General features: G+C 46.6%; 1 protein-coding gene across 3 annotated transcripts; it reads right to left on the reverse strand.

Moving 5' to 3' along the window:
• Positions 1–730: 730 nt before the first annotated feature.
• On the reverse strand, positions 731–23,563 carry ABHD4 (abhydrolase domain containing 4). Of its 3 annotated transcripts, none has more exons than XM_009211138.4 (7): positions 23,484–23,563; positions 11,014–11,102; positions 9,008–9,380; positions 8,691–8,845; positions 6,561–6,672; positions 3,167–3,353; positions 731–2,215 (listed from the first exon to the last, which is right to left on the reverse strand). In XM_009211138.4, exons 2-7 carry the CDS (start codon positions 11,051–11,053, stop codon positions 2,126–2,128), a joined length of 957 nt encoding a protein of 318 aa, XP_009209402.1. In that variant the 5' UTR covers positions 11,054–11,102; positions 23,484–23,563; the 3' UTR covers positions 731–2,125. The 3 variants fall into 3 exon arrangements, with proteins under 3 accessions (XP_009209402.1, XP_003901606.1, XP_009209401.1); XM_003901557.4 differs by lacking the exon at positions 23,484–23,563 and adding an exon at positions 14,399–14,494; XM_009211137.3 differs by lacking the exon at positions 23,484–23,563 and adding an exon at positions 14,288–14,430.
• Between the last annotated feature and the right edge of the window lie 55 nt (positions 23,564–23,618).

The following is a 23,618-nucleotide window of genomic DNA, read 5'->3' on the forward strand; positions in this document are numbered from 1 at the left end:
ATGCGCCATTTAGAACTGTGGAATTCTGGGCCCAGTTGGACTCAACCAGCACAGAGCAAGCACTGTTAGCAATGATTTGAACACTTTTTTTTTTTGAAGACTTGGTATATCTCACTTCCCATGGCTTGATGAAAACAAACATTTATTGAACATGAACTATGTGCTAGATGTGCCCTTTGTCTTTATGTTGCTTATGGTCTGGGGAGGAAAGAGACATTAAATAAATAACCACAAGTTTATAAGTTTTACAAAAAGGGCAGATGATATGCCACAGAGATGCAGAACAGAGGGGTCCGAGTCTAGTCTAGGGAATCAGGGGAAGGTGTCTCTGCATAAGGAATATTTGAGCTGAGATCCAGAGGATGAGTACAAGTTAGAACAGGATGTAGGGAGCAGTACAGGCTGGGCTCCCTGGAACTTAGGAAGAAAGGATGCTTAATGGGCAGCAGGAAGTACTAAGCTCCGCCTCTCTCCTGTGAACTGGGGCTTGGCCCATCCACACTCTGGATCTCGACTCCTCACTTGTCATGAGTGGTTGGCTGAGAGGGCCTGTGCTGACCTGGACTCTGGCTGGGTCTAGCGGGCAAATGCCACACTAAAAGGAGAAGGAGTCATGGGTAGGCAGGCAACCCTCAGGACTCCCTTCTCTCAGGCATCACACAGGCTGTTGCGAATTCAGCACCACCAGCGCTCTTGTCAGAGCAATTTTAAACATCATCGCCACCGGCAGTTTTTACTCATTTGTTTATTAATATAGAAAAGGAGCCCAGGGCAGCTGGACCAGTAGTACAAAGCACCAGGAGTTAATGCCATTCTGGTGACAGGGTTGGTTTTACAAAAGTGAAGGAGCAGGCGGGAGCTGCCAGCTTCTGAGGCCAGGCCCAGCCTACTGCCCAGAACCCCTGGAACAGCTCCCTGGGAGAGGGCTGACAAGTGGGTCGGGGGTGGATTGAGCTGGAAACCACGGGGACAGATGGGAGGGATAGAGGGTCATGCAGTGGGAACCACCCAGTGGCTGATAAGGACAGGGAACTGGTGTCTGGAGGCTCCCCGTTGGGCCATGGGCAGGGGCTTGCAGATGGCCTCAGCTCTGGGGGCAGGTAGAGAAACTGCAGAGATTGATGGGCATGGAGAACCCAGACATGGCCCTGGGACTGAAGGGCCTTTCCACCCTTTCTTCACCAGGAGCCACCTTTGCTCTATACTACATGTGGGGCTTCAGGGCCCAAGGCACAGGGGAGGCTCAGAGGCCTCCAGTTGGGAGGCAGATGGGGCAAGGAAGGAAGCACTTGAGTGTCCCTAGCTTAGGCAGCCAGGGATGAGACACAGGCAGGACAACAGCACCCCCACATAGTGGGGCTAGAATGTGGGGCAGGGACAGGCTTATCCTCAGCCAGTGACCAGGACCAGCCCCTTGGCAATGGTGCCTGTCTCGAGCCTTAGCAAATCAAGTGTGCAACAAGCACAGGGTGTCGGCAGACCTGGGCCCTAGCCAGAACTTGAATCACACAGAGCTGTATCACCATGGTCCAGCCATGTCCTGCCTTGGCCTGTTTCCTCCTCTGTCAATGAGGGCTTTGAATAAGACCTTCTAGGTCATGAAAAGGACTCTGCAGGTGAAGGGAACTCCAGGACTTGCTCTTGGCAGTTAACCAGACCCTGGATGGAACTGGTATGGGATGAGGTGAAGTGGGGGATGGAGGAGGAAAGTGTTCTTGCATGGAACCTATCCCCACAAACACTGCAGAGGTAGGAAAGGCCACTGGAAGCCTTTCTTTGCCCAGAGGAAGAAAGGCCGCAGAGAGAGCTAATGTGGCTCGGTGCGATCCCTTCACATCCTCCACCATCTGGGTAACACTTGGCAAGGAGTGGATGGGTGACATTGTGCAACCCTTTATGTTCTTCCCCGGGGGGTGGCACTCAAGGCTTCTTGTGGCTTCTGCCTTCAGCCTTCAGTGTGGGATCAAGAGTGTTCTTTTCACTGTGGTCCTGTTCTGGGAACAGCCCAAGACTCTGCCTGGCTGGCACATGTTAGTTGGTGAGGAAAGGACAGAGTGGGTGAGTAAGCAGACAGGGAGGCAAGAGTGACTCTCTGGCTTTCTCCTCTTCCTCTTCAGAGAGTGGCTCAATCAACTGAGTCGCAGATCTCCTCCACCACAGCATTGAAGATGTGTGGCTGGTCAGCATAGACGTGGTGAGATGCACCCTCAATCTCCTGTGGAGAGAGGACCCGCAGGGGTGGGATGGCCCTTTATTTCCTGGTGCTGGGAAGCCTTCACACTATTTATTTTCCCCTTAGACTTGCTTGCCTGCCACCCACCATTCTTATCAGAAATAATGCTCCACCTTTCTCGCTTGGATCTTGGTATTTTCCTTTGACAGCCAATGAATCCCAATATCCCATTCTACCTATCTGATGAACATTCACTAGGTCTTTCCTTCCATGTTAGCCCCACCACTGATCTGCTCATTTAATCCAAAGGTCCAGTAAACCTGGGCCCATGATTGGCACCCAGCCTCATTAAGCACACTCATTGGCACATGGTGGAGAGGGCTAAAAAAAAGGGGAGGAGGTGTGGTGGGGAGGCTTCATGGCAGCCTCTACTATTCACTCTACTGCCCATGGCTCTGGTTTTGGGGTACGAACTTCATGGGGGCTGAAGTAGCAGCAGGTACCTGGCTACTAGACAATAACCAGCCTTTTAGCTGAACTGGCTAAAAGTAGGAAGCCCCTAATTAAGATATTACAATCCCAGCACTTTGGGAGGCCAAGGTGGGCAGATCACCTGAGGTCGGGAGTTCGAGACCAGCCTGACCAACATGGAGAAACCTCGTCTCTACTAAAAATACAAAATTATCTGGGTGTGGTGGTGCATGCCTATAATCCCAGCTACTCGGGAGGCTGAGGCAGGAGAATTGCTTCAACCCAGGAGGTGGAGGTTGCGGTAAGCTGAGATTGCACCATTGTACTCCAGCCTGGGCAACAAAAGCAAGACTCCATCTCAAAAAAAAAGATATTACAAAGAGAGCTTCCAAACTTCTCAAATCTACTGCCCTATCTCAGTCTGTCCATTCCTCTTTCTTCTTGATCACCCTTCTCTACCCCAAGGCTGATAGCTGATTGACTCTCAGTTATCATTTCCACTCCTTGGGTGGTGCAACATACCATGTCTCGGACATAGGAATCTGGCCGCTGCATCTTCACCTTTTTTCCCGTACTGGTATCTATCCAGGTGTTGGACCCATAGATCATGGTGATGGGCACATCTTTTCGAATCAAGTGAATTCGCTCCAGCATAGGGCGCCGGGCCCAGCCAAAGGACTCCATCATGGCTTTGAATGCTGTCTCACCACTGTCAGAAGCAAAACAGCAATAAACTTCACAGCAGAATATGTCAACTTGTTGGTCTCTTCAGAGACTGAGACAGAATCTTAGTCATCTTTGTATTCCTGTCAAAGCCCCACACTGGGCTCATTAAATATTGGCAAGATTAGCAGATGACCAAAATTCCAGAGGCCTCCTATCACAGAAGAGTTCAGAGGAACACTTGTGAACAACCCCATGACAGTACGAACTGTCCAAGACTCTGGGAATGAAATGGGTTATTATTGACTCAACAAATATTGTCGGTCATGCCCTGGGCGGGGAAAGGGGACACATGAACAAGAAAGGTAGGGTGTTGCCCCTCCTGGAGCTCACACACTTTAGCTCCTGTGTTAGGGAGGTAGGCATTAAGTAAATAATCATATGATTAATTGTTATTTAATTTAAAATTTCTTGGGCTGGGCGCGGTGGCTCACACCTATAACCCCAGCACTTTGGGAGGCCGAGGCGGGCGGATCATTTGAGGTCAGGAGTTTAAGACCAGCCTGGCCAACATGATGAGACCCTGTCTCTACTGAAAATACAAAAATTAGTGGGGCGCGGTGTTGCGCTCCTGTAATCCTAGCTACTCGGGAGGCTGAGGCAGGAGAATTGCTTGAGCCTGGGAGACAGAGGTTGCAGTGAGCCAAGATCATGCCACTGCACTCTGGCCTGGGCGACACAGTGAGACTCCATCTCAAAGAAACAAAAAAACAGCCAGATATGGAGGTTCAGGCCTAAAATCCCAGCACTTTGGGAGGCCAAGGTGGGCGGATCACCTGAGGTCGGGAGTTCGAGACAAGCCTGGCCAACATGGTGAAACCCCATCTCTACCAAAAATACAAAATTAGCTGGGCGTGGCGGTGCATGCCAGCAATCCCAGCTTCTTGGGAGACTGAGGCAGGAGAATTGCTTGAACCTGGGAGGCAGAGGTTGCAGTGAGCTGAGATCATGCCATTGCACTCCAGCCTGGGCAATGAGCAAAACTCCATCTCAAAAACAAACAAACAAACAAACAAACAAACAAACAAACACAACTTAAAATTTCCCCAGAAGGGTGAAAAGGTGGTTGGGTGCTATGAAAACACAGCCTGGGGATTTAGCCTGTTGGGGGTCTAGAGAGATGGTCAGAAGTTCATCTGAGGTGAACGCTTAAAAGTGAGTACTATAGTAGTAAAAAGGGCTTCCTGAGAAGACTCTGGAATTAAAAATCAGTCTTCCAAGGACTGGGGGAGCAGCAGTTTCTGTTAAGCAAGAAGCAATAAATGCCAATGTAATCTATTTCATCCCCTGGTCATTTGCTCAGGTAGAATGAATTGAGGCCGTATCATGAGGTGTCCACAAGGCTGGGACAGAGCCAGCTTTCTGGGCTGGTCGGCAGCTTCTGCTAGAGATAGGGCAGGTTGGGGACACTGCTGCCTCCTAGGCTTGGCCTGTTTAGTACTGTTAGATCTCCATCCTCTTTTACATGTACAGATGAACGGGAACCTGAGTTCTGCCCAGGCCACCAGAAATAGATAATTTTTCCTTAAGATATTGTAACATAGCAGAAAAAGCATGGAATTTGGAGTCAAATGAATTCAAATCCTCGGCTATGTTTCCTTACCAAGTCATGCAACCAGAATATACTTTAATTTCCTCATCTACAAATGTAGAGTATTATACCTACTTCACTAGGACATCATTAGGAAAATAAAAATATATACAAAGCCCCTAAGTTTAGGTGAGGTGAAGAAGATATCCTTAAACACGTTGGTCAAATTTCACGTTTTCCAAGGAAATGATAAGCGTTACCATGAGCTTGTCAGGGTTACAAAGTCAAAAAACTCAGGGAGTTACAAAATTGAGTGATGGTGTTTGTGGGTGAGGGAACTGGTTGTCACTGATGTCACCTTTGCTTCCTCTGGGACACAAATGAATTGCAGACTTATATACTCTGTGGCTTAGGTTGGGAGGACATTGTACAGAACTAGGTCTGGGATGGGGAAAGTTCTGGGGAAAGGGCTAGGGCTGGGCCTGTGGGGCCTCAGGTGGGTATGAGATGGGCACTGAGCCCATGGGGGCTAAGAGAAGGGCCAAGGGCAGGAAGACAGGGGAACCTGATGTGACTGCTGAGCTGGGAGTTTCTATACTACTGTTTGATCAGGGTTCTTCAGTTAGCTGAGCTCATGTGGAATGCTGGACAGACAGCTCACACACTGCCCAACAGCTGTCTGGATTTGAGGTTAACGTTCAGACAGTATTACTGGAATGCAAATCTCTGCCTTTTTCACGGCTTTGGGCTCACAACGAGTGACTTGGACAGCCTTAGAAAGGGGTAGGGCAGTAAGCCTGCCTTTGCTGAGATGCCTCCCAGCAGCTCGGGGTGTCACCAACATGGCCTCGTGGTATCAGCCAGTCACAGGGCACTTCCACGTAAGAGGATCGCCTCCCTGACTGCCCTGCCATCCACGCTGCCCAAACTGCAGGGAGGTAGGCTTGTGGGGCCTGCGGTGTCAATAAGCAGCACCAGATAGGAACTTTTCAGAGTTCTCGGGACATCCCCTAATCTCCCAAAGATGCAAAGAAATTTCTGTCCCAATGATAAGGCATTTCAAGGGCACATAATTAAATTTTAAAACGCATGCTCTTTCATTGAGAAATTCTGTTTGTAGTAATGTGTTCAACAGATACAGTCACACGTGTGTACAAAGGAATCTGTACATGGAGGCCCTCTGAAGAAATGGCACACGTGCTATCTTAGACTGGAAATAATAAGGAAATTTAGGGACTGTATGCCTGGGACAGGAGAAGACTTCTTTTCCTTTTGGAAAATATCATGTTTTTGCTAATTATTTTTGACCTAAAAAAGAAAAAAAAAAAAACATGTTTGTATCACCTTTTCTATTAAAAACATCTTTTAAAACATTAGTATTTTCCAGACTCTTGCTTATCAGGCCAATTGCATACCTGTAGGGAACAGGGAGGGCCTTCCTCTAGAGATGGGCAGCATGTTTAATGAATCTATTATCTTCTATGTTCCTTTGGGTCTATCCCTGGGGAACTCTCTGGAAATGATGAGGCTTGCTAGTGCCTATGTTTCCCTAACTGAGTCAGAGCTTTGCTGAAGAAGAAATAAAGCCCAGAACTCCAGCAGCTAAGAGTTTTTTCTCCTAACAACTGTCTGCCCCAAGCCAGCCTGGGGAGCTGCCCTCACCTGGGATTCTGCGCATTGCAGTGGTAGATATACTCTGATATGGTATCATCTTCAAAGAAGTCTGCAAACTTGCGTTTGAAGTCCGGCCGGAATCGCTGCACCAGGCCAGGCCCTGGGAGGGGATAGAAAAACACAGAGTGGCCAGTTTGGGAGGTGGGGCAGGGAAGACTCCTGCCTGTGTATGTTTTAACAACTCTAACTAAATCTTATTTCTCCTAAGGGTTTGTTTGCTTTATTCATTTAACATTACAGCAGCAGAAAGAGTGCAGGAATCTACTGGCAAGCTCCAGGTGACTTCAAATGACAAAGTCAGCTCATTACCAAATAATTTAGAGACAGTCTAACATCACTGAGGAGCCAGGTTATTTTCAGCTCAATGAAGTCCCAAGATCTATCCCTGTAAGAATCACAAGCCCTCCCCATCAGAATCCATGGCTGAGATGCTCTTCTTTTAGAGCCTGAGCTGTGTTCTCTTTCTCCCAGACACCCTTATGGCCTTTTAATCTTCTGATGGTAGCAGATGGAACTAGACCACCTCCCAAGAGCGCTCTCATTTTCAGGCCTGTAGTAGAATATGTGGAGAGGTGAACTAAACACAATCGTGTTTCAGACTCAGGGCACTGTTTTACAACAATCTGTTCCTTTCACCTCATTATGGTATACACACATCCAACCACAGACTGTAAAAATTGGGTCTACTGATCAACTTCTGATCTCTGATCTCTCTCTTTCTCTCTGGTCTTCTCTCTGTTTATGAGAAGCAAGAGGGGGGTAAGAAGGGGCTGGGTAGGGGGTGTCATGAGGATCTGCATGGGCCTGGCCCTCCCTGCTGCATAGTCCTTCATGGCTGCGGGCCAACTTCCACAACCATGATAGCTCTGATGCTCCTGCACGAGCCTGGCCAGAGGTGAGAAGAAGGGAGAGTAGCTCAAGTAGGCCTTCTTTTTGGCAAAGGACTATAGAGTCTGTTGGAGACCACAGTGCTGGGAACCTCTGCCCATTTTCTCTCCTTTGGCACCTGCGTCTTGGTGTCCTCCCTCTCTCTCAGAACTCCTAAACTCCTATATTCTACTCGAATGCTTTTTTTCTTTGTCTGGAATCATTCTGTTTTTATTGAAGGACCTAGAGAGATAACTCTTACTTAGCCATCAGCAATTAACTCATAATAATTGGCTATTGAATATTACTATGTAATCACAACCATCAGTACAAGATAGGCGTCATCAATCTTTTCCATAACAGAATCTGCTTTTCACGTCATCAGAGTAAAAAGCTCCCCAGCAGAGAAGGGTGCTGGCAGTGTGAGGTCAGAAGGCTGGAGATACTCATCATTATGGCTGGCTCCCCATGGTCCTCCACCTCCTTTTCTCCCTTTTACCCACAGAATTTGCTGACAGTTATTAAGTGCTAGGTGACACAGAGCAGGTGAAGATGTGGTGCTTGCCTGGACAAGTGCATGGTTCAGAGGGGCTTGCCTGCCACTGTGGGTTATGTTGGAGGTTTTGGTTCTGACCTCTCCCTGCTGCAGGTGTTGGGTGAACCAAAGGGATAGGATTCAGTGGTTACTGAGCGTGAATCACCAGCAGGTTTTCATAAAATTTCATACACATTGGCTGTGGTGGCTCACGCCCATAATCCTAGCACTTTGGGAGGCTGACGAGGATGGATCACTAGAGGCCAGGAGTTCAAGACCAGCCTGGCCAACATGGTGAAACCCCATCTCTACTAAAAATACAAAAAGTAGCCAGGTGTGATGGGGTACACCTGCAGTCCCAGCTACTCAGGAGGCTCAGGCAGGGGAATGGCTTGAACCCGGGAGGCAGAGGTTGCAGTGAGCTGAGATCACACCACTGCACATCAGCCTGGGAGACACAGTGAAACTCTGGTAGCTATTCTGCTCCACCTGTTCCTGGCATAGGAAAGGCTTTTCCCATGCCGATGAAGGGAAAAATACAAAGAACAAAAAACAAAAAACTTCTCAAACCTTGAACAAAGTGATCTGGTTCAGATTAACAGCTTTAAATAACAAGACTAGGCCCATTCCCACTTTTTAGGAATAAGCGGGAAAGACACAGTAGGGCTTCTAGAACGTTACAGCCTTCCTTTAAGGAGATACTACAGGCTACTCACCCCAGGGCCCAGCTACTCGAAGAACAGCCAATGGATTGGAACGTCCTAGGACAGATGCCACGGCTTTGACCCAGGTTGGGGGTGCACGGATCTCACTGGGGTTAGTTGGTCGGAGGGGAAAGCCCCATGGGTCCACCAGGATGAGGTGTTTAACTCTATGTTAAAGGCAGAAAGAGGAGAAGACACATTATATTCTTTGGTAGGTGCCATAGCCCCTTAAATCGCCTGGGAATGAGAGAACTTTGGAAACGAATACTGGAAAGTTCCCATTAAGGTCAGGAATTAGGTCACGAGGGATGGAGGCATCTCCTTATTACCTATCAGGGTACTTGATTGAGTAAGAAGTGGCCAGGAATCCTCCCAAACTGTGCCCCAGGAGGATCATGCTGGGGATCCCCATGGTCTCCCGCCATGTCTCTATCGATGTCACAAACTCATCCTCAGCCCCCTCCGGGTCCCTCGGGAATGCTGGCCTTGAGCTTCGCCCAAAGCCGAGCAGATCGAAGGTGTGCAGTGTGCGGCGGGCACTCAGTGAGTCCATGTTGAGGATCCAGAGGCCCACGCCGCCCCCAAAACCGTGCACCATCACCAGGGGGGTGCGGTCCTTTTGCTCGGGGCTCACAGTCACCGTCCAGATCTTATTCTGGTTTGGGAGGGACACATATCTGGCCAGGAACTTATTCTGGAGACCTGGGGAGGAAAGAATCCCATGGCAAGTCAACAAGTCTGTTTCCTGACAGTATCATCATTTTGCCTGGACTACCACTCTTCACATCTCTCCCTTCCCCAACCCTCCCCAGTTTCCCTCAGCTCCTTCCTTTCACAACCCTCTGACCACTGAAAACGACTCTCTCCTGAACCAAACTTTAGGCAAGCCTTTCTGAGCCCTCTTCTTGACTAGGCTTTGACCCTGGCCCTGCCCTGTCTTCCAAATGTCTAGCTCAGTCTTAGCAAGAATCCTGCTAAGTCAGGATTAGTAAGTCATACTACGTCAGTTAGTAAGAATTCCTTCATACCTGATCAAGTTCCTCATCCCTCACCTTTGACCTTCCCTTCAGCAATGATTCTGTTAAACTGGTTTGAAAAGAACTCTCCTTATCTTTGGTATTTCCTCAGTAATTTTCTATCCACTGACCCCCCTCACCCTGCTGCTTGGTTATAAATCCCCACTAGTCCTTATTGTATTCAAGAGTTGAGCCTGATCTCTCTCCTCTATTGCAATAGTCTTGAATGATCTTTACTGATTCAATCTGTCAAAATCACTTTTTCTTTAACACTATACACTTTAAAGAATTCAATTCCAATCACATTTGTAGATCATTTAGTCTGTATATAGTTAGCGGGACTGTCTTAACCCTTGAAACAGTGTGCCCAGCTCCCTTTAGGCCCAGGGTGGTAGTGACACCACCAACCACACAGAGCTCTTGCATCCATTGCTCTTGAACCTGTGTGTGCTTGGGGCTTGATGGATGGACAGAACTGTGGTCCAGCCAGTTGGAGGGGGTGACGGGTGTGGACTGAGCCTCAGGTGAGAGATGGAGGTGGGGCAGTGCTTATTCTGCTGGTGTGACAGCAGTCTCCTGGGCAGAGCTGCCTGGGTGAAGCAGCCTGGATCCTGGACAGAGGCTTGAAAGCTCTGGCTGTTGTTTGTCTGCACTTACTCGGGCCCAGAAGAGAAAGGGTAGCTATGGCTGGGGCAGTAGGGGTGTGGTGGAGAAGATCATATGGGAAATATGGGAAGAAGTGGCTTGAGGGGCTTGTTTGAGCGAGTGGTTGCTGCTGCTAGTGGGATGCCCTGCTGCAATATAACAGTGCTGATGACAGCTGGTCTGCAAATCACGAACTACTGTGGTAACCAGATGGGAGGTTGGGGGGCAAAACCAGGTAGAACACGGGAATAGTAATATCAGAGAATGCAAGATTATTGGTCCGAGGGTCTGCAGGTGGTAAATCTAAGAAGTACTTGTGTGGTGAGAAGAGAGAAGGAGAGAAGGAGGAAGAGAGAAGTGGGGTAGAAGGAAGGAGGAACGGGAGAATGTATGTGTTTGTGTATGTTAGCTCGCACTGGCATAGGTTTGGAGGTGAAGTTGCAGGAAGTAACAGGAACCATCCACATGGCTAGGGAGATGTTGAGGAAGCACTATCATTGGATATGGTGCCTTCTGTATGCACCTCTTCCCTCACACAACTGACATCCTTTCCTCCCACTCCATACACACTGTTAATTAGGAATCAGTGGGCTCAATGTAGCAGGCTCTGGGAAGATCCTGAATCCTTCCTGGGCCCCATGAGGGAGGTGGGACAAGCTGTCCATTCTACTTACACTGGAGGATCCTGGCTTCCACATTCTTCAGCTGAGACATGGAAGTGGGGCGCCACGTGGGCAGCCAGCTACTCAGCCAGCCTTGAGGCCTGGGAGGAGGAGACAGAGACACTCATTGGCAACAATGGAAAGAAACATTGATGCTCTTAGCCTTGCTGAGAGTTACAAAAGGGTTCTCAGGAGGCAGCGTGTTCTCTAGCCTCAGGAGACCTGCCCACCATGGCAGCCAGCAGTTCTCTAGCTGCCTGATAGACTGTTTCTTTTTGGTAAATGGATATTAACAACATGCCCCTTGTTTCAATAGATATTCAGAACACCCTGTATATAATACTTTACAGTTTACAAAGCTCTGTAACATTTATTATCTCGCTACAGCTTTCTAATTTCTCTTTGTTACTGATTATCATAATTTATGTTCAAGGAGATTAAAGGAAGAGGCATCTTTTAACTAATGTTTCAGTTATCCTTCGCTGTCCCCAGTACCAGCTGTTTCTTAACAGTAGGACAAATTCCCATGCCATCTCCCCTACTGGCAGGACACTGGTTGGTGTTTATGTGCGCCCTCTTCCAAGCCCCTAGAAGTGCGGAATACTGTGTTGTGCCCAACTGATCTCTCAGGTAATCAATCAGTCCAACCCATGGAGATGGGGTAGGCAGGGAGGAGGAGGTGAGAGACCTGGATTCAAGTTCTGTTATGGTTCACTGACAGGACACAGGTTCCCTCTGGTCTTATTTTCTAGATTGTAAAATGAGTAGAAAGCTCACCTATGTCCTCACCCCCCATGACATGCAGTAAAACAGATAACTCATCCTGCTTTCTCCTTCACACCCAGTGACCTTAAGTCATTGCAAAGTAGAGGTTAAAAGCACCAGCTTTGGAATTACCACACACACACACACACCCCTCCTGGACCTGAATCATGGTGTTATCATTGATGAGCAGAATGGCTTTGGCCCATTAAATAACCTGTCTTTGAGCATCTATATATGTAAGGACCCTTGTAAGTTGCCCAGTACAAATGAGATGCTCAATGAATGAGTTTGTATTATTCCTTGCTAACCCTATATGACATTTCTCTTTTCTTGAACTCTGCCTGAGTTACAGGACAGACATCTACAGCTATAGGAAGGGCCTGTGAACACTGGCATACTCAAGGTAGGGTACTCTAAGGGGGAATGAGGGGAACCATTACCAAATCCCCTTGGCACACACTGGGCATCCTGATACATCATTTGAAGCACAGAATTTTAGATTAGGATGTTTCCTTAGGAATCATCTAGTCTAGCCTCTGTATTTTACAGATGAGCAAACTGATGCCCAAAGAGGACATACAAGTTAGAAAAAAGAACCAGAACTAGAACCCCTTATCTCAAATCCAGGTTTCTCTCCCTAAACCTTCAAGCCTCAGCTTTTCAAGGTCATATACAAATATTCACAGAACTTAGTCACATTTTTACACTTATCTGTTTTCTCAAGGGAGGTGTGATCTAAACTCAGAAGGCCAGAGTTCCAATTTTAGCACTGTCATTTACCAGCAATGTGACTATGGGCACATTATTTAGCTTTTCTGTGTCACAGCTTCCTCATCTTTAAAAGGGAGGTAATAATATCTACCTCATAGGGTTGCTATAAAGATTAAATGGGTTAATGCATCTAAAGCACATAGAATAATGCCTAGCACAAGATAAACTCCCAATAAACTTTCCTTCCCCCCAGCTAAATCACAAGTTGTGTACATTCCCAGTGTTTTGCAAGTAGCAACTCTCAGTGGATGTTTGAAGTTTGAAAGAAAAACTGGGGTTGCAACTGGGAGTGATACATCAACGGTTTTGGCCAGATGAGAGTTGTCAATATCAATCGATCTAATTCTAGGGAGACTCAGAATCCTTTTAATATTCTACTGGAATTCCTTGTAGGCTTGAAGCACGGGGACCAAGACCACAGGATTTTGCCAGCCTTAAGAGACAAATTTTCTCTCCAAAACACAGGCTGTGACAAGTCAGATCATAACACCTGGATCCCACATTGTCCTGTTACTGTCCAAAGCAGAGCTCAGGAGAAACGCTACCCAAGGAACAGCATCACGGACTGCTCAGCAGATAGTCCTTGGTGGGAGAATTACTTTGCTTTCCTTCTTCACCAAACATGTTACAAGTAAAGCACTGGAAATGGTGCCTGGCACACTGTATGTGCTCAAAACTATGGGGGAGGTAAGGGCTGGGGTGGGAAATTGAGGCAAGGAGCAGAAAAGACATTCAGCCATGAACTTAACCTGGCTAGGATGGTCTCTGTCAACTTGATGGTGAAGCACAAGGGGTTCTGTGCTGGGAGAGAATCCTGTTCTAGACCTCTGTGATCTTGGGCAAGTCTCCTTATTTCTATGGACACCAGCTTCTTCATTTGTAAAAAGGAGCTGAACTACCTGCATGTCCTCCAGTTCTAATATTCTGCTTCCCTAAGTCCTTTAAAGCATTGCAAATTTCCTCTTGGAAAAGTCATCTTAGAAAGTAAAACATTCCCCTGGACATTTCTTTCAAGCCCAGCAACCTATTAATTATGGTCATAAAGTTAATTAGTGTCCCGGACTTCCAGTTCTGCAGGACCCAGTAGGGTCCAGGAAAGGCCCAGTTCTGGTGAAACCAAGGCTCAGCTGGGAGCTGAGTCATTCTTCTCGTAGCAACTTTTTCTTGCTCCTATCAGATTGCGAACTGCCAGTCACACCACCTACAGGTGGTATCCCAAACCTGATGCCCTTGAGAGAGTGGTAGCAAATCCCAATAGCTCTAAATCTGAAACCACTGCATTAAAAATGTTGTTATGATTATTAAAAGCATTATCAACTAGGATCACATGCGCCTACGTGTCTCGGTGGGCGACAGCTAAAGAAACTTGCCAGCCCGTTGTTCCACACCAATTTCAGCGCGGTGGAGACCTCTCCAGTCTCTCCACACCTTCTCCTTGCCAGGCGGAGGGAGGAGGCTCCCTCCATCCCCACGACCGCCGTTCTGGGGCAAGTCGAGACGAACACGCCCGGCTGCTACCTCCGCACCCGCGTCCCACAAGCTTGCTTTCGGGGATCTTCCACATTAACACGGAATCTCTCCAGAGGCCAGAGGAGAATGAAGGGCACTCGCGAGGACTAAGGTAGAAAGCCAGGATCCCCGGGCTGCGGGCAAGCGCGTCTCCCATGGCTCCCCAGGCTCAGCCGCTGCCTCCTCTGGGCAAATGCAAAGCGAGCAACGCACCCACCCCCCGCCCTCCCCGGAGGCCGACCTGGAAATGGAAGGGCGGGAAGGTGTCTACAACTGTTTCTCAGCCACAGACAGTCCCAGGATCATGGCCCAGAGAGAGACAGAAAGAGAGAAAGGGACAGGATTAACTCACTGCTGCTCCAGATCATCGGCCATAGTAAACAAGCCCTGCCAGGTCCTGGCGCGCCCGCCCAGCGCCTGACGCCAGCACCAGCTGACCCGGGAGGCCGCGAGGAAAAAGGGGGCGTGGCCGCGCAGGGGGCAGGGCTCGCGGCGGGCGGCCGGCCGGCGGGTGGGACTCTCAAACTCTACAACTTGGTTTGAGCTAGTGGGGCCCTTGCTATGTTTTCAATTACTGGTATGTGTCCCGGCAGAGACGTCTCTGAGGGTCTCAGAATAGGATGGTAATCCTGGTCACACATTTCGGGGAGTCCCTGCAGGAGCTCCAACAGCCCTCCCTTCTCTCATAACTAAAAAGTGATAGAACTACTCCTGCACTCACACCCACTCTTTGGGCTTCCTATTATAACTGTGTCCTCCTGAAATCGACCCTTGTTAATGTTCCTTCTAATAAGAGGCTTAAATGTTTGTGGAGACAACACCATTGGTTGAATGCTCCTACAAAGGGCCTGGATGCCAGATTTTGAAACTAAAATACAGGACACCTAGTTAAATGTAAATTCCAGATTTAAATAAAGCAAATAATTTTTTAGAGTAAGTATGGGCCATGCAGTATTTAGGACATAAGTAGGCATCCTGTATTTTCTCTGGAAACCTAAACCTATATGACATCTGCAAAAATGGGCATATCTCTGCTCTGGAGTTGAATGTGACCCCAACCTATTTTCCAGTGAAAACACAGCTCAACTCCAGGTCACCCTCAGTTTGGAGGATAACAGTTGAAGGACTCACCTAGGTCTGCTTTAGGTATGTAAGTGTGGGGACAGGGAGATAAGGCTGGCTTGGCCCAAGGTCCTGAGCACACTTCAGTTTGCTCAGCACAGGAGCTAAATCTTGAGGCTGGCTGCAGAATTTGCTCGCACTGGTAAACAGGGCCTGACCTCCCTGGAACTGTCAGATTTCAGATCGCCTTCTTAGTTAAAACCAGACTAGGGGTATGGCGCGGTGGCTCACGCCTGTAATCCCTGCACCTTGGGAGGCCAAGGTGGGTGGATCACTTGCAGTCAGGAGTTCGAGACCAGCCTGGCCAACATGGTGAAACCCCATCTCTACTAAAAATACAAAAAATTAGCCGGGTGTGGTGGCAGGCACCTGTAATCCTAGCTACTGGGGAGGTTGCGACAGGAGAATTGCTCGAATCCAGGAGGCAGAGGTTGCAGTGAGCCAAGATTGTGCCACTGCACTCCAGTCTGGGTGATAGAGTGAAACTCCGTCTCAAAAAACAAAAACAAAAGCAAACAAGCAAGCAAGCAAACAAACAAACAAACCAGGCTGGGGAGTGGTGGAGGATGGGTGAGAGAATGCTGGTGCACAGGGGTTTATCAAGGCAGTTTTCTTTAGCCTTCCTGCAGGACCCAGATGATTCTGAGATTTCTTCTTTGTTGCAACACAGTGTTAAGCTGATCATTATAAAGACTTAACGTTTAGGAGAACCAGCATTTATAGAGTTTAGGGGCTTAGGAATTTGCCAGATGTGGTGCAAAGCAGTACAACTAGCAGAGGACTTGTCTCTTTCATGCAACCTTTTTTTTTTTTTTTTTTTTTTGAGACCGATTCTCACTGTTGCCCAAACAGGAATGCAGTGCCATGATCATGGCTCACTGAAGCCTTGAACTCCTGGGCTCAAGGGTCCTCTTGCCTTAGCCTTCTAAGCAACTAGGACTACAGGTGCCCAGCTAATTTTTGTTTTTTCAGTTTTTGTAAAGATGCGGTCTTGTTGTTTTGCCCAGGCTGGTCTCAAACTCCTTGGCTCAAGTTATCCTTCTGCCTTGGGCTCTCAAAGTGCTGGGATTACAGGGGTGAGCCAACAAACTTGGCTTCATTCAACCTTTCAACAAAGCACAGTGGTTCTAAACTTCAGTATGCATAAGAATCGTCTGGTGGATTTATCAGAAACTCAGATTTCTGGGCTGGGTGCTGTGGCTCACGCCCGTAATCCCAGCACTTTGGGAGACCGAGGCAGGCAGATCACGAGGTCAAGAGTTTGAGACCAGCCTTGCCAACATGGTGAAACCCCATCTCTACTAAGAATACAAAAATTAGCCAGGTGTGGTGGCACATGCCTGGAATCCCAGCTACTCAGGAGGCTGAGGCAGGAGAATTGCTTGAACCCAGGAAGAGGAGGTTGCAGTGAGCTGAGATCATGCCATTGCACTCCAGCCTGGGGGACACAGCAACATTCCATCTTAGAAAAAAAAAATTCAGATTTCTAGTCCCTACTCTCTGAGATTCGGATTCAGTTGTCTGGTTTGATGCTAGAAAGCTGCATTATTAGGAAGCACCGCAGATACTGGTGTTCAGTGAGACTCACTTGTTAGTTAGAAGTATAGATTCTGGAGTCAGAAGCCTAGTTAAGGTCAGTATTTGCTTTGCCACTTATCCATTGTAAATCCTTGGCCAAGTTATTTAGCATCTCTTAATTTCTTCCTCTGGCTTATATCTTGTGAGAACTAACCAAGATAATTCAAATAAACACGTGGTACACTTACTTGTGCTACGAATATTACTTATTTTTATTGTTGCTATTATTCAATGCCAAGAATTATGTTGAGCACTAAAAATAGTTATCCAGCCTGTGCATCATAGTAAGACTCTGTCTCTACAAAAATGAAAAAAATTAGCTGGGCATGGCAATGCATGCCAATAGTAACAGCTACTCGGAAGGGTGAGGCAGGAGGATCACTTGAGTCTAGGAATTAGAGGTTACAGTGAGCTATGATCCCACCACTGCACTCCAGCCTAGGTGAGAGTCAGACTCTGTCTCTTAAAAAAGGAAAGAAAAAAGCAGTTATCAAAAGGAAATAAACAACCTGCTCTAGTGGTGAACACAGACTTTCTAGCTGTTGCTACCCTAGGCTGTTCTTGGCTTTGCAGAGCTGATAACTTTATATTCAGAGCTCAGCTCAAACTTGCCCTCATCTGAGGCATTTCTTGACCACAGGATCTAAAGAGAGCCCCCCATCACTCTGTCACATTACCCTACTTTTATTTTCTTCATAACACATAACATTATCTGACTGAAATTATCTTGCATTGTTTTTACTCATTTATTATCAGTTTCCCTCCACTAGAGACTAAATTTCCTGAGGGACCCTCTCTGTCTTGTAATCTGCTGTGCTCCCAACACCTAGAACAAGGTGTGGCAGAGTAGGCACTCAATATTTGTTGGGTAAATGAAGAAAAGTCTAGTGAAGAGGCAGAAGCATATACAATTACCTATGAAACAATATGCTAAGTGTCAAAGGCTTTGGGAGCTGCATTCTAAATTGTAGCAAATAGGAAATTCCATACTGTATCACTCCTAGACAGGACAATAAAATCTCCCACTTTTCTGAAAACCTGTAAGTTGTGAGATTTTTTTGAGGCAAGGACAACTGCACATGAACTGGTATTAGAGCTCTCTAGACCATTTCTCAGGAGGCAGTGCAGAGAAGTGTTCGTATTTTGTTTTCATGTGTGAAATCAGCTTTAAAGTAGAGGTTTCTTGGAAGTAGGAAACTTGAATGGATGGAAAATGCCTTTAATAACCAAAGTTACTACAGTTTTTAAGGTATCCCCAGTGCTGATATATCTCAAGATTGGGATGGATCTGCTAGAATTATACAGAGTAAAGAGGACTCTCGGAGCCTATTCTAGGCAGGCCTCTGGGGAGAAAATGAAGTTATTTTTTTTCTCCTTATCATCAGGACAAAGCACACCATGAGCAAGTATGAGACTCCAACAAGTGTGGATGGAAATTAATTTGACAAATCTGAAACCAGCTTTGCAAAATTATGACTGAGACAGTGAAAGAGATCTAACTTAACCGACTCCATCTCGCTTCTAACCAGGCTGTCCTTATTCATTCCCGGGCATAGGCTGAACTAACTTTGGAGAAACTTATAGTTTGTGGTTTGTGACAGATAACAGCCCTTTCCCAGGGCAGACATCCTTGTTGCCTGGGGACTGGATTGCCTTTGTAGGACTAACATAAGCCATAAGATTGGAAATTACGGTTTGGGAGTCATGCAGCTGGAGACTACAAGATTCTGACCCTCCCTGGACTGCTCCTAAGATCAGTGCTTGAGATATTTTGCGGCCCCTGCACTTGATGGATCGCTGGTACCATTCAGATCGATGAACTGGCTCATCTGATCTTGTGGCGCTCCCATCCAGGAACTCAGTGCAAGAAGACAGCCTTGACTCCTTATTATTTCATCCCTGACCATCAGGACTCCTGGTTCACTGGCTTCCCCCAACCAAGTTGTCCTTAAAAACTCTGATCCCGGCCGGGCGCGGTGGCTCAAGCCTGTAATCCCAGCACTTTGGGAGGCCGAGACGGGCGGATCACGAGGTCAGGAGATCGAGACCATCCTGGCGAACACGGTGAAACCCCGTCTCTACTAAAAAATACAAAAAAACTAGCCGGGCGAGGTGGCGGGCGCCTGTAGTCCCAGCTACTCCGGAGGCTGAGGCAGGAGAATGGCGGGAACCCGGGAGGCGGAGCTTGCAGTGAGCTGAGATCCGGCCACAGCACTCCAGCCTGGGTGACAGAGCAAGACTCCGTCTCAAAAAAAAAAAAACAAAAAACAAAAAACAAAAACTCTGATCCCAAAACGCTTGGGGAGACTGATTTGAGTAATAATAAAATTCCAGTCTCCTGCACAGCTGGCTCTGCATGAATTACTCTTTTTTCATTCTAATTGCCCAGTCTTGATGAACCGGCTCTGTCTAGGCAGCGGGCAAGGTGAACTCCTTGGGAGGTTGCAAACCCTCTTTCTATGACTGGAAGTCATCATTAAGTATTCCAAACATAGGTGGGGCTGATAAACTCATAGCTCAGGCCTGGCAGCCATAGATTATTCTTTTGTTTCAAATGGGTATCACTGCCATTTAAATGAACTATGAACAATAGTTCAATTGATTGAACCTAGAAATGCATGGAATAGCTCATAAGTTGCTCTGTCCAATGACAGCCACTAGCCACAAGTGGCTACTTAGATTTAAATAAAAGCCAAATAAAATTTCCTTAGTCACTTTGTAACCAAGTATCCCCATTTTTCTAAGAGATAGTTTAATGAATTTTTAAAAAATCTCTCTTCTTTTCCCCCTTCTCCTCACTTCTTCCTTAGCTCTTTAGAAATGCAACTGTAGCCTTTTACCTCCTCTTTACCAGACACTCCCTATGGGGCAGGTTCATCTAACTATGTACTTAGAAGCTCCAGAGAGGAACTCTCACCCACTGGGAGGTTGCCTTGAGAGACAACAGTCCATCTACAACCCAAAGTATGCCTGCTACAAAGCTTCCTCTTACCTGGAGAGTTTTGGCCACTTTTACAACCAAGTCCTGCCCACAAAAGGCACCAGCAGTCACCGTCCAGTAGATAAGGCACTGAAGGTAGTATGCAGACCCCTCAACCACTTGCTTCCTCCCCTGTGTGCCATTCATGCCAGTATTCCAGGCCCTATTTCAAAAGCACCCTCTTTCTGCTCCAAAAGTGAAGTGGTACCCTTAAGGCAGAAAACCTATACTTCCTCCCCTAAGGTAGCTTTGGAATAAAATATCATTTTCTTTACACCAGATCTCACTCTTGTTAAGTGGACTCTGCAAGCAGCGAGAGACTGAACCTGCATTTGAGTTACAACACTAACTGTAGTTTAAGTGCTCAATAGCCACATATGTCTAGCAGTTACTATACTGGGCAGTGCAGAGACATTATCACAGAAAATTCCATTGCACAGTGTTGCTCAGGAACTGACGATTTTAGCCCCATGTTGTGGTGAGTGATCTGTTCTTGGAAAGGACAATGTGGTGGACTCGCTTTTGGGTGCCAGCAAGGGGGCAAAACTGAGGTTTTTGTGAGACTCCCAAACAGCTAGGAGGGAGGGAAACCAGACAAAGGAGCTGAAAATTTGTTCCACTTCATCAGAAACTGAAAGGATGAAGGGATATGGGTTCACTGAAGATACTTACTGCTTTACTAGGACTTGATCAGAAATTCGATACTTCAAAAATTTGACTTTGTGCTGTTTGCAACTTGATTCTCCTTACATTTTTATTTTTGAAAATAATAACCTGTTTTATCTGTTCTATTAGGCAACAAGGAGAGGGGGTTTTGGTCACGCTGGGGCCAAAGTTTAAAAGGTAGAGGTGATATATGCAATAGTAGTAAACAGAAGCAAAGGGGGGAATCTTAAGGCAAAAGTGACAACACAAGGGAAAGGAATTGGAAAAGACATGCTTTTCCACGCGGAGATTTCCTTTAGAAGAGTCATTTTCTACTTACACTTTGGAGAATTTGTGTTTCTTTTGGTAAATAATGTGGTTTCTTTTTGTAGAGAGATGAATGATGTAAAATCACGGACTTTGCCCTTAAGGGAACCCTCTTGTTCCTCCACTCTTCCATTGTTTTATGATATTGAGTATTTTAGTAATGAAACCCCTAAAGTATACTCTGACTTCAGTTTCAGCTTATAAATTAGATCTGCCCTTTAAGAGCCATTTGAGTTGCAGTCCCTCCAGTGCTATCTTTTGCATACCCAAATTATTGGCGGCACTGTAGTTTGGCCAACTTTTAATCATTCAGAGAAATAGGAGAAGCAGACATGGCTAATTACTAGGATTAATGATAGTTAATAAGAGCAAACATTTACTGAACATTTACTGTCTGCCAAACACTATGCGAAGTGCTTAATGCTTAACATTATCTCATTTAATCCTCACATCATTTCAATGAGACAGGTATTATTTCTGTTTTATAGAAAAGGAAAATGAGACTGTGAGACTGAATAACTTATTCCAGATTAGACAACTAGTAAACAGCAGAATCAAGGTTCAAACCTAGGATTGTCTGATTCTAGAGCTTGCACTCTTATCCGCTACTCTGGACAAGAATTTTTAACTATATTAATATTCCTATTTAAACTAATTAAAATCAACACTAGTGTTAGCAATTTCCTATTGAAATTAAAATCAGTTAAAAATGTTTCAATGATTATAGAATCATAAACCGAATAGGCCTTTTCTTGCTGTTTTAAGTAGTTCAGAAAAGCCCTAGTGTAGTATATTGGTGTGACTAGCAGGTCTCAGAAACAAATGCATTCGATAAGTGCATTTGATGTTTTTCATCTCTTCTTCTTTCCTGTGAGAGTTCCTGGGGAGATCTTAATGATGATAGTTGACATAGATCAAAGGCAGACAAAACATTAAGGGAGAAACCGCTGGAAGGAGCCTGGCTGATGGAACAGAAACTCCCTGAAGAATCCACACCTGAATGATTAAAAAGCATCAGCCTAGCCTGTAAACTTTGAAGTTGAATATTCGTGAGGAAGCTACCCTCCTACTTGTTGATGAGGCAGAGAGAAAGGTTCAACTTGTCAGAGAAATTTATGCTTCCTGCCATATTACATTGAAATAGGAATCAGCTTGTTATCTACTCTTTTTTTTTTTTTTCCTTCTCAGCAACATAGGTTTAGGCTGAACTTATGTTCAAATAGCTGCACAAATCTCCATGGGTATGAATATAAATCTATCTCTTCAAATAGACTGTAAAGGTTTCTTAGGTTATTTCTCTTATTTCTAGAACTTAAGTAAGGCTTTGCTAACCACTGATAATACATTTGTTAGTTAATGCGTATACAGTTTCCAGTTTAAAGGCAAATAAAAAGTGAAAAGGGGCTGGCACGGTGGCTCACTCCTGTAATCCCAGCACTTTGGGAGGCTGAAGCAGGCAGATCACCTGAGGTCAGGAGTTTGAGACCAGCCTGGCCAACATGGCGAAACCCCTGTTTCTACTAAAAATACAAAAATTAGCCGGGCGTGGTGGCAGGTGCCTGTAATCCCAGCTACTCGGGAGGCTGAGGCAGGAGAATGGCTTGAACCCAGGAGGTGGAGGTTGCAGTGAGCCGAGATCGTGCCATTCATCGCACTCTAGTCTGGGTGACAAGAGCAAAACCCCATCTGAAAAAAAACAAGTGAAAAGGTTGGAATGCTGTTGTTCACTTGCTGTTTTAGGAATTTTGCTCACGTACAGTTCAAATTATTTAGAAGCTGAAAATAAAGTACCTGGTTATGTATAGAAAAACTTACAGCTAAAAGGTGAGATGAACTAGTTCTACAAGGTTGGATTGATGTGAAATTAAAAGGGCGACGAAAGCCAGAACTTAAGTTTTTTTAAAAAAAAGTTAAAACGGGCCAGGTGCGGTGGCTCATGCCTGTAATCCCAGCACCTTGGAAGGCTGAGGCAGGCGGATCACAAGGTCAGGAGTTCGAGACCAGCCTGGCCAATATGGTGAAACCCCGTCTGTACTGAAAATACAAAAATTAGCCGGGCGTGGTGGCGCGCGCCTGTAGTCCCAGCTACTAGGGAGGCGGAGCCAAGTAGTGAGCCAAGATCGCGCCACTGCACTCCAGCCTGGGCGACAGAGCAAGACTAAAAAAAAAAAAAAAATTAAAACGCTCAAACTAATCCCACTTGTTAAAATACAAAACCTGAAACTATTTCAGTTTCTTCTGTAAACTGAGTTGGAGACAGTAGGGTTTAACCAGGAATGCTCTTTTGGGCCTTTCGGCGCTGAAGTCCTGGAATATTACACCAGGTTCAAGATACCAGCTTGTGGAAAGAGAGCTGCTAAACTTGGCCATATGCTTTTTGCACGATATTCGACCACTATCCCTCACTTCACCAGTTCTTTTAAGGCTGCAAATATATCTGACTCACGTGAGAGTCCCTACAAGTGAGTACAACGTCAGGCCCCAAGGAGGCGCCCAATAAATATTGGCACTGCAGGGCCAAATCCCGAGTTCCAGTTCAGAACCCTGCAGAGGTCAGGCTTCCTCCCTGCCCCCGCCCCTCACCACACCCACTCACTCCCCCAAGTAATTAAGTCTAAACTGGGGCCTGCACAGTTATTGGCCGCGCTGGGTCTCACTGCGGATGAACTTGATTTGTTCCAATGATCTGTGACAGACATCTGCAGACAGCACCCTTAACAGAATTAGGGTCAGGCTGTTATCAAACCCCAGGAACGCCAGGCATTGCCTCAAAGTAGATGCAAACCGTTAAATCTTCCAGGACTCAGGACCAGAGAGAGCCGGAACCCCCCGGTTAGCTACGCCGTCCGCAGTGAAGCCTACTCCCCTCTTCCTCCCACTGTGTCTTGTTGCCAGAGCAACTGTGGGCGTCACCAATCTG

This window comes from Papio anubis, chromosome 7, assembly GCF_008728515.1.
Source record: "Papio anubis isolate 15944 chromosome 7, Panubis1.0, whole genome shotgun sequence".
NCBI lineage: Eukaryota > Metazoa > Chordata > Mammalia > Primates > Cercopithecidae > Papio > Papio anubis.